Consider the following 12,015-nt stretch of genomic DNA (forward strand, 5'->3'; position numbering starts at 1 on the left):
CTTGTATAAAGCTTGGAAGAAGAAAGAAACAAATTTCTTTCTTCCTTGGTTGAACTCATGCAAAATGGAGAAGAAAGAGCTCTAATTTGATGTTTAAAGAGACATGAATGTGAGGTTTAAGTTTGTCCAAATGACACTTGATTAGACTTAAGTTGACAAGCTTAATTGACAACACAAATGACTAATGGCCAGCCATGGTGAGCGTGCCAAGTCATACCATTTATTTGCATTATGCCTTTTGAAATTTTAACCAAAAATGACTAAAGTAGATATTGGCAAAAACGGTCAAAACTATTTTGTCAAAACTGGTAAATCGTTCCTTAAACATCCAGATTAACGTGCTAATCATTTATAGGGATATGTGTGCTTAGAGTAAAACTCACACAAAGACAAATTATATGACAACTCAATGCATAGTGCAATTCTTGCATATATGAAAATCTAGCTCAAACAATTTCTATTTATCTGTCAAACTTCACTAAACTAATCACACACACACACACACACATGTATAATAAGCACGAAAATGAAAATTAAAAAAATATAATCATTGCAATTAAATACATAAATGCACAGATGACACAACACATAATTTCCTCTATAAGTCTAAGTTGTAATTTTTTGTCTAGGTGTTACATGTTATATTAATGGAAATAAGTCCTTTTGGTTTGTAATTATGGATTTTGATTTTTAAGCTTACATGTGACGAACACAACTTCAACCCAGCAAACAACGAGATCCATAGATGCAGGACATCAATAAACAGGCATGGTAGCCTTCGATAACAACAAGATCTAGAATCCAGGGCATGTGGAAAGTATCTTAGACAAAAGAGTCTAAGAACAAACTCAATGTAGTAGCCACAAATGTTTTTTATATACTTATTAGATAAAATTCAAATGTTGGCTCCTTTATGATTTTTTCATGGCCCCATTTTTGCTTATAATTTCATGTTTTTTTTTCTATTTTCTCACAAACACATAAAATAACTTTTGTAACCAACAAGTTGTTGGTTTAAGTGGTACTTAGTTTGGTCTCTTAAACAAAGTCTTTAGTTTGAATCTTGTGAATGAAAAAAAAATGATCATAAGGAAAGACTCACTAAAGGTGATCAATCAGATTACGACGAAAATTAGTTATCAACAAAATTGATGAGTACTCCGCATCAATGTCATTAACATAAAAAATGTTTTTTTTTTGTTTTTGGAATCCTTATGGTGTCTTGAGTTGTTTCAAAGTTATTCGTGAGTGATTTGAGCCAAATATAAAAAATATAAAAAATTATCAAAGTTATAAAATAATATTATAATCATATTCCAACGATTGAAATGCCATTTTAACATGACGGATGATTATTTTGCATTTTAGTTATTATTATTAATTCTTTTTTTTCTTTATTATTATATAAATTATTGTGATTAAATGCATATTTTAGTCTCAAAAGTAATTTAAATAGTTTTTATGTTTTAACATGGCTGGTGATTATTTTATTCATTCATAACATTATTTAAATTATTTAAACACATTGTTTTTAATCAACAACAAAAGTAGTATAAAATAATGGTAGTAAACATGACCTTTTATTTTCTCCATTGTAACAAAAAAATGACCTTAAATTTTTCATGTTTTTAATTAACTAGTTTAATACCCGTGCATATGCATGAGTAGAAAAATTGACCATATAATTACATTCGTATGATTATAATACTGGACAATATTATGATGTATTCAACTAGAAATTAAGTAAATGAGAACAAAAATGAATATGACTCAAAAAATTTATGATCAACACGTGTAAGTTAAATTGAAGGTCTACCATAATAAAATATATATTATATAAGAAACAGTCAATTAAGAAAGTCATAATGTTAGAGACATTGTTTGTAGGAAAAACATACCTACAAAATAAAGTGTCAATTTACAAAATATTTACAAAAAGTCAAAGTAGCATTGTACTTAATTTATAAACATCATCAGAATAAAACATAGTTAACTGTTGGATCAGCGAATTCGAAAACGATTTCCATGTCAGGTTCAAAAGATTGTGTTTCACAAAAAAAATTCAATCCGGCTCCAATTTTAATTGTCTTTCTCTCATTATTGTAAACAACGTGGCATTCAACAATGTCTTCCAAATTCAAATAAGTTAACCCTTTGTCTTTCATAAAATAATACATATTGCTTGGAACGTCCTGCTATTAACAATAACTTTACGTGAAAAATGGAAGAAATAAAAAACTTCACAGATAAATGTTGGTTGAATGATTAAGTAAATTACGAAGTAACTTACCAAGTTGTTATAGGTAATTTTGTATTAATTCAGAAGCACGTTGAAAGTGATCGAATTTGGTACTTGATGGTATAATGCGTGCCATTTCGGGAATGATTTTAGATGGCTATTGGTTTTGAATATGGTTAGCAAGAATACAATCTGACCATAATAGGTTAACGTCACTCGATGATCTCCGGTCGACTGATAGAAATCCTCCAGTGCTGTCCACATTAATACAAATGGTTGGGCCGTTCACATCTTAGTTGTACATAACGGTATGCATATTCTTATTTTTGTCAACCAAATGCCAGTAATGTTCAAACACATCATTTTACTTCATGACAAACACCTACTAACTTCACCGTTAGTCTACATTTGAAATATGCGTAACATTAGAATGAGAATAATTGATTGGTCAGTTGTACAAAATAATTGAGAAAAATGATATGTTAAATAAAAGTGAAAATGAAAACAATATCACAATAAATGGTTAACTTGCTCCTTGGCATGAACAATGTTTAAAATCTCCTCTGATGTTCTTGTGATCAGCAACATGATGTTGACCATATGATGTTGACTATTTCATAGCACTTTCTGTGCTCTTCGTTCATTTACATTATAGTTATAGGCATATAGTTATAACATTGAACAATATTACCATGTATTTAATTGAAAACTAACTAAATGAGAACAAAAATGAATATAAGGTAAACAATTTATGATCAACACGTTTAAATTGATTTGAAGGTCAAACAAAATAAAACAAATATTATATAATAAACTGTCAATTAACAAAGCATTTAAATTTAAAAATATTGTTTGTAGAAAAATTCCAACTATAATAAAAATTGTCTATTTACAAAAATTACATATACCATAATTACATTGTACTCAATTGATAAACATGACAAAAACAAAGTATAATTACCTGCTGAATCAAGAAACTCAAAGATAATTATTATGATTAAATGCATATTTTAGTCTCAAAAGTAATTTAAATAGTTTTTGTGTTTTAACATGGCTGGTGATTGTTTTATTCATTCATAACATTATTTAAATTATTTAAACACATTGTTTTTAATCAACATCAAAAGTAGTATAAAATAATGGTAGTAAAGATGACCTTTTTTTCTCTATTGTAACAAAAAAAAATGACCTTAAATTTTTTATGTTTTTAATTAACAAGCCTCAAAAGTAATTCCTGAAATTCACCCGGGTCCCGAACATGGCTTAATTCTCTCTCATCCCATCCGACTCAGTACTCTATCTAACTTTCTCTCTCCAGAATTAGCTCCGAGCCAAACCCTAACCAGTTCGGTTCCCAACTGGGAATCGGTGAGAAGCATTGAGAGATTCATTCAATCACCTCAAGTTAAATGCGTGTTGCTACGCATTGCGGCGAAGCAACTTCGATCAACGATGGATGCGTGGAACGAAGATTTTTCGGAGCTGGAGATTGGGAGCTCCACTGAATCGTTCCAGAAGTTTTTGGTTTCGCAGAGAGAGCTTTTCCACAGCCAGATCGATCAGTTTCAGGAAATCGTCGTCACGCAATGCAAACTCACCGGCGTCAATCCTCTCTCTCAGGAAATGGTGCGCTCCTTTTGTTTTCGTTTAGCTCTCTTTATAACCTCATTATTTAGTTCTGGTTAATGAAACAAGTGAAGAGCCTCTTAGTTGCGTTTCGTTTTGAGATTATACTTCTGTACTTGGAATCGCTTGAAACGTTTTGTAGAATTACTTGTAAACTTATTCTAGCTGTAATTTTTCTCTTGTATGTAATTAGTCCTTTTAAGGCATCGTTTGAGTGTCTGATTTTGTCTATTTTTCGTTTTTCTTTGTGCAGGCAGCTGGTGCTTTGTCAATAAAAATTGGTAAGATTTTTTTGCTGGAATTTTATTTATTGATTTTTGTATAGATTCTGCTGTTTGTTTAGTGTTGGATGTGTCAAACTTAATCCAAATTTGCAGGAAAAAGACCGAGGGATTTATTGAATCCAAAGGCTGTAAATTACATGCAATCTGTTTTTTCCATTAAAGATGCTATTAGCAAGAAGGAATTGCGCGAGATCAGTGCTTTACTCGGTGTTACAGTGACACAGGTTTATATTTCTCTGCTTCCTGTTTAGTCCTTTCATTCTGTCCTTATGGAATGATCTATGTAATTGAGATGTTGTGTGTAGATATATTTTCTGTCCATCACCTTTCTTGATACTCATTTGTCTGTAGTTTGTTATCCTTTTGTTGGACCAAAGAGGGTTGGATTCAGTCTGAATTTTGTATTAATATAACATGTTACCTAGTTCCCGTCCTGCATTAATTTATGAATCCTTGCACTTTGGTTTTAGGTGCGTGACTTTTTCAATGCTCAACGTTCAAGAGTGAGGAGATCCGTGCAGTTGTCAAGGGAGAGGGCACTGAGTTCTAATTCTTGTGAAGAACCTCATGATGATCAAATAAACTCTGATCCTATGAGACCAATAAATCCAACTCCCTTAAACTCTGCTGGCCTGTCCAATACTGAAGAAGCATCTTGTTCAACACAGGAAGTGACTTTGTCTGACCTAGATGACTCAGATAAACAATTTGTTGATAGCATTTTTAGTTTAATGCAAAAAGAGGAGACATTTTCTGGGCAGGAGAAATTGATGGAGTGGATATTGACGATACAGAATTTTTCAGTATTGTTGTGGTACACGGATTAGTTTTCTCAATAGCATGATAATATTGAATTATGGTAATTTATATTTTCTGATTTAATTTAGTTTTTCTGCTGGATGCTTGTAGGTTTTTGAGCAGAGGGGGTGGAATGAATTTAGCAACTTGGTTGAGCAAGGCAGCTGTTGAAGAGCAAACAAGTGTCCTTCTTCTTGTTTTGAAGGTAAATCTGAATCTTCTGGTTAATATTATGCATTGTTTTAATTGGCACATAACTGAATACCCTCGAACTCTCTGGTTAACTGTTTTGCAGGTTCTTTGTCATTTGCCTTTACATAAAGCTGTTCCCATGCACATATCAGCTATATTGCAGAGTGTAAATAAACTACGGTTCTACAGGACATCAGGTGTGATTTATATTTTCCTGGTCCAGTGCCCACATCATCCTTGGCACTGATTTTTCCCCAATACCCTCCCCTTTCTCCTAAGATTTTTACCTGTATAGCATGTATTTGGTAATGACTGCAACGGACTGATATATGATAACAGCGACATTTTTTTACGGTAGGAAACACTTTAACTTGGGGTTAGCTTGTTTGGCCATGCCAACTATTCTTAAAATTTTGTGGCTGATTTCAAGTTGTCAGATGCTTGTTTCATTGTGTTTCTGATGTGTATATTGTTGGATCCGGGATGTTGATTAGGAGATTCGTGTGTGGGATTTTATTATCGTTTCATGCATGAATTCTAGGTTTTAATTCATTAGTTGGCAAGTTGCTTGCTATTAATGATAGTATTATTTGAAGGAGCAAGATAGAGAGGTGAAAGGGGGTTGACATTGAATCTGATTCTTCCTTTAATTGTTAGTTGCCACCTTTTATCAGACAGCCAAATAAATTAGATTTAGATATATCTTAATTTTACTCCGAGCTGTTGAAGTCAGATTTAGGTTGATACGTAGCACTTCATCCTTTTCAATATTTTGTTTGATACATGTAAGTAGTTTCAAATCTTAATTTTGTAGGGGTACTGTTTGATGTCACATATAAACACAATAGTTTAGTAATTCGATATACTTTGTGAATTATAATCTCACTGATTTGAGGATCAGACATATCAAACAGGGCAAGGGTTTTGTTGTCAAAGTGGAGCAAACTATTTGCAAGGAACCATGTAATAAAGAAGCCCAATGGTGTTAAGACTTCTAGTGATGGTCATAAAGAGATGATGCTTTCTCGGAGGCAAGCTTGCATTTTATCTCTTTTCTGTGCACAATTTGTTGGGACCTCCTTTCTCAATTATTGTGATTTATATTTTTGCAGTATTGGTCAACTTATGGGCTCTGAATCATGGCATTCAAATATTGATGTTCCTGTAAGTGTTTTCTTTTATATGTTTCCAGCTAGCAATGCATTTTCAGTTTGCATGTTTCTTAGTGGTCCTTTCGTGTTCTCAGGAAGACATTCTTGCTCTCTCAAGTGAATGTTCGAATAATTTCAGGTATGTGTAGGTTGTGGCTGATTGTTTTTGGTCATCTGTTTTCTTCTAGTTGAATAAATCTTTCTGCCAATATTTTTGTGCCATACTTGAGTTAATCGGCTTTGCTTTTGCTAGTTGTGAAAATGCTCCATTTTGTTTCTTCTCTGTTCAGGAAAATAGGATCTCCACAAGGTGTGAAATTGTTGCCTCCCAGCTTGGATGATTCTAATAAAAAGTCCACTCTTGGTGTATCTTCATCTCGTATCCTTTGTATACTTGAAACTAGCTGACTAACTAATTCAATTGGAATAAATCCCCAGTTTAATCCTCAAAAGAATTTGGGGACCTCAATGGACTTGTAAATCTAATTGCTCTTCAAATTATAATTTTGATCATATAATGATATCAATTTGGTCCAAGTGAACTATAACTTTTGGACTATATTGATGTCAAAATATTATTGAAGGACCACATTGATATCATAATGTTTCAAGGACCGAAGTGGTGGGTTACTTGAGAGAAATGCTAACAACATATCCTCCAACACTTTTTTGAATACACTATTAATGGCTAAAATTTTGAGACTTGTGAAATGATGCGGGCTCTATTCCATATTTGCTGTGATTCTCTATAAATTTTAATCAATAATAATGTGTCAGAGAGAATGTTGTTAGCAGTCTCTTACTCAAAATTGCCAATGGTTCATGTCAGTTGTTGTGTCATGCCAATGTAGGCTATATCTCTTTTCTATTCCTTAACACCTTATCAGAATCTAGAGAACGCAGAAAAGTGCAATTGGTGGAACAGCCGGGCCAAAAGTCAGTGAGCAGAAGCTCACAAGTGACGAGAGCAGGGCCTGTAAGTCAAGGCCGTCCCATGTCTGCTGATGATATTCAGAAAGCAAAAATGCGTGCTTTATTTATGCAGAGTAAGTATGGGAAATCTGGTTCAAAAGAGAGTAGCGAAACAAAAATTGATAGCCCATATAAACAACCTCAGACAAACCCCGCCAGTATTGCAGCTTGCTCTTCTAAAGTTCCTACTCCACCCAAAATTGAAGAAAACGAGAAACCTTTGTTACTTGCCTCTAAAGCCACTAATAAGCTGGAAGCTTCTTATTCAAAACCAAAAATGGATGTGAAGGAACCTCTCTGGGAGAAGTGCAAGAGGGTTCAGATCCCATGGAAAACACCAGCAGGTACATTTGCAATTTTTTTTGTTACTTACATCAAATATATGCCTATAATATTAGGATAGAAAAATTGGTGAAATTCTATGACAGCCCGATAAAAGAATGAAAGGCACGTTGAGAACAGACCATATTAACAGCTTTGCTGACGTTGAGTTAAAAAGAGGTATATCTTACTCAATTCCCCGCACATTTTCTTGGAGGACAATGTCGGACGCTTCTTTGCTACCTTTGACGCTAACTCTTATTGACCGCATCCCCTTTCGCAGCTTTTATCACCTTATTATATAATTAGAGCAAGAGTCTTGGTATAACTCTATGTTCTGTAAGTAACTTGGGTATATTGGGCAGTTGTATATACGCCTACAATTTTAGAATTGTTCAAGAGATTAATTAATAAAATAAAACATTTCTGTACAAATCTGACCCTTGGGATTTTGATATTCAAATACTAACACGGATTTGTTTGAGGATTTTAGGATCTTCTACTATCTCTAAAAAATCGGACAGTGCTAAAATGGCGTGATACTCATAAATCTTATAAACAACGGGCTTAAAAGTTTGAGGATTTGATAATTGTCTATCACGAGCTATGCTAAATATTGAGGTGATCGCAGGTATAAAAGCAATAATTTTGGCAATAGTTTTACAAACTGGCAATAACATGTAGATCATTGTTGCAATATTTTTAAAAGCAATAATTTTACTGTCCAAATTTCTTGTATAAATTTGTTAAATGTATCGTAATCGGAGGTTGTCCCTTTTTTAGCCCTTTGCCATGGTTCATGGGCATACAAGTTAATGTATGGATGGATTGGTTTGGGCACGACTGGTGTTAATCCATGTATGGCATTTTTGCTATAATGGGAAAGGCAACAGGGAATTCAGTGCTTCACAAGGACCAATTCATAATTCTGAGTTATTGATGTATATAGTAATGATAGAAATATGAGGTGCTTTCAAATATAAGACGAAATTAACAATTCAGAATTTCTTAAAATACAATCCTCCTTTATAAGTTGAGATCATACTAAACTTTCAAAGTTAATTTTATCTACTCCATCCCGCCTCTTACATAATAGTTATAATTTTTTTCTCATATTAATGAGTAAAAATAGGCTGAAGCTTTGATTATGAGATCATAAACGAAGCTTTCAATATGATATTACACGTCCAGGTTAAATATGTTGCATTTGGGGTAGCGATGTTCTTTTGTAATTTGCAATCATGATCACGGATCTGGATCTCATTGTTCCTTTATCTCTGTGGCAAAGGAGTTTGTAATATTATTCACTGCGTCTTTTTTGCATGTTCATATTACTTAGTAGCCCAGGTTATGTATATAGTTGCAAGTCTCGAGTATATAGACTACATCCAGCCATTATATGAATTACAGCACTGAATTAATCCAATCTGAGGGTTGATTGGCGTCTATAATTTTGTTGGCTGCGACATCCAGGGACTGTTAACAACAACTACTGTAAACTAATTTCGTTTGGTGAATTCCTTGCTACATTCTGGTATCACCCCCTCCCCCTGAAAATTACAATCTTTTGCAGTGTATTAATCACCCAATCTCCAATAATTGAAAACTAATGAAGGGTTCTGTGATCGTTTTATTTGTCATATTTAAATGAATGTGACCACTAACCAGCTAAATTCTCTTCTATTCATTGAACACTTCTCATGAAACCAAATTTTAATTTGCTCCTTCTGGGGCTTGGTTATTGAACACTTGGTTCATTAGGGGAGTTTGTAAATCTTGTAATATATAAATAAAATCGGCAAATGATCCGGAGGGGAGTTGAAATATGAATTTTTGTTTTTCAGTCATTTTTGTGGTTCTTTTAACTCGAGAAAGTAATAGCAACTTCTTTCTTTAATTTCTCGAACACATTTTATTTTCGGTTTTCAAAATTTTCCTTTTTGGTTCCTTTTTCCTTTTTTTACAGAAGTGGAACTTAAAGATACCTGGAGAGTTGGTGGCGGTGAAAATAGCAAAGAGGTTGAGGTCCAGAGAAACAGAAACCGCAGGGATAAGGAAATTATATACAAAACTGTCCAAGAGATGCCACCTAACCCCAAGGAGCCTTGGGACCTTGAAATGGACTATGATGATACTTTGACGTTGGAAATCCCTATTGAACAGCTACCAGATGGTGATGCAGATATAGCAATTTCCCCCAATCATGTTGCAACTCATAGTGTTCAAGGGGTGGCCTCCACTTCTTCAACCAGTGTGGCTACTGCTGAACCTGATTTAGAATTGCTTGCTGTGCTGTTAAAAAATCCAGAGTTGGTGTTTGCCTTAACTTCTGGACAAGGTGGTAGCATACCGAGCGAAGAAACCGTGAAGCTGCTTGACATGATCAAGAGTGGAGGTGTGAACTTGGGTTTAAGTGAAAATACAAATGGAAGTTATGGCACGAGTGTAAAGGCCCCGGAGAAGGTGGAAGTTTCTCTTCCATCTCCAACCCCCTTAAGCGATCCAAGAACGGTGCGTGATTCGAGTTCATACTACAACTATTTGTCAAAGGTCTTATCACAATGTCTGATGTCTCCTATTACAGTGCCATGCACACCCCACTTTGGCCATGTTGGCTAATACGTGTCGAAAGTGGAGAGCCTATAACACTATTATAGCATTAGGGTGTTGGGGTAAATGGTTTTTCAATGATGGCCCAAATTGAGACCGAAATGAATTGATCACTAAGTTCTTCTTGTTCTTTTCTTTGGCAAGTTTTGCACGGTCAAGTTCTTGCATGCCACGTAATAAATGTTCTGTATTAGCAAATAGCTAATTTAGGCAAACTGATGGGCTTAAGAGGGGTTCCCTTGGAGTAGTTCTGCTGGTACTTAGTGTGGCCAAAATTTGATGCTTGTCCCTTTATTTACACGGTGGAGACACTTGGCCCGACCAAGAATGCATTAATGGCCTCTAGATATTTGCTTACAATTTACATTTGTCAATGTGCTAATAACTTTGAAATCATTAATATTGTCATTTAATTATTAAAAAGATTTTGGTTACAGCATTAACTGACGTGTTCCCATTTTATTTACTTTTCAGAGTGGATGGAGCTCAGAAGCATCAAAAAATCCCTTTTCAAGGCAAAGTCTAGCACCCGATAGAATTACACAGAAACATACTGCAGTGGCAACTACCAACTTATTATCTCAGATTCCTATAACTGTCACTACAGTAAGGCAACAACCAACAGTTGTGGTTCCATCTTCGAGGCATCTTACAAGCATATCAGTTTCTCCATATTCACTGCCTCAAGCAACTAATGTTATTCCTGAAAAGCCACCGCCCCTGGGGCATGTACAAACATCCTCAGATGTAGGTTTAACCATGAAGAAGAACTTAATCACTGCAAATGCATCTTCAGTTAACTTTACTGGCACACATTCAACTCTAGCAATGCGGGGTGATGGCACCAATTATGTAAAACCTGTACCTAATTTGAGTGTGCAACATGAGGGTTTGTCTAATTCATTCCCACAACCCTTCATGCCACCCTCACCAACACCATCCCATTCAGCCTCACAGCAACAAAGACATCAACATTTGGCCCAGGAAGTCCATTACACTGAACCTCCATATCGTAACCCTGGCCGTTCCTACCCGCCACAAATCGAAAAATCAGATCACGGGTCTGATAATATGTGGAGAGTTAGGCAGGATCATGTGTCATCTAGTTATCTTTCTCAACGAAACCATAACAACAACTATAACACAATTGTTGGGGGATCCAGACAATCTGGTTTTTATGATAGAAATAATCATGCAAGGGGAGAATTTGAATCATGGAGTCCGGAAAATAGTCCAACTAGAAATCCTAGGTATGCACCAGGTAGAAATTACCCAGAGTCCAGAATGAATCATGGTAGAAATCATAGACCTGAATGGTCAAGGCAGAGGGGTTCTTCTGGACACTGGGACCCTGGCAGACAGGGAAACAGAAAGTGGCATGATCAGAGACGATGATGAGTTTTTGTTATCAGATTGATTTGGGATTTTATCTGACTCGTTAATTTTCTGGATGTATAGAGTTGGATTGGATTCTGATAACGATGACATTTCATGTTATTGGAGAGTGGAGATGGATCTAAACCTCAACGGTATGAAGTGATTGTAGGAAAAGGATGTTACATCCAAGTGCGGTTGCAGACTAGCAGTATCTAGAATGTCAGGAGTTTGACTTGTCAATTGTAAAAAAACAAATATACATTAAAATTTACCCGAAAAGGATTGATTTTACTTCATTCTTTTTTAAAAGTCTTACGTGGCTTTTAGATAAGAAATTAAAGATTGAGTTGCATTGCATGTAACCGGTCAAATACCGAGGACGTACTAGGTTTATATTATTAAGGGGACTTTTATTACCTCCTAAAATCGTAAATTTGAGATTTAG

At 34.8% G+C, this 12,015-nt stretch overlaps 1 protein-coding gene across 1 annotated transcript; it reads left to right on the forward strand.

Annotated features, from left to right (window-relative positions):
• Nucleotides 1-3,480: 3,480 nt before the first annotated feature.
• LOC114407348 (homeobox protein LUMINIDEPENDENS-like) lies at nt 3,481-11,866 on the forward strand. The gene is made up of 13 exons (XM_028370422.1): nt 3,481-3,865; nt 4,119-4,146; nt 4,243-4,373; nt 4,620-4,963; nt 5,059-5,152; nt 5,243-5,336; nt 6,041-6,170; nt 6,252-6,303; nt 6,386-6,429; nt 6,581-6,669; nt 7,178-7,606; nt 9,550-10,094; nt 10,668-11,866. The coding sequence occupies exons 1-13, from the start codon at nt 3,692-3,694 to the stop codon at nt 11,586-11,588; spliced, it is 3,075 nt and encodes a 1,024-aa protein (XP_028226223.1). The 5' UTR covers nt 3,481-3,691; the 3' UTR covers nt 11,589-11,866.
• Nucleotides 11,867-12,015: the final 149 nt, after the last annotated feature.

The sequence above is a fragment of the Glycine soja genome, chromosome 3 (genome assembly GCF_004193775.1).
Source record: "Glycine soja cultivar W05 chromosome 3, ASM419377v2, whole genome shotgun sequence".
In the NCBI taxonomy this organism is placed as follows: Eukaryota; Viridiplantae; Streptophyta; class Magnoliopsida; order Fabales; family Fabaceae; genus Glycine; species Glycine soja.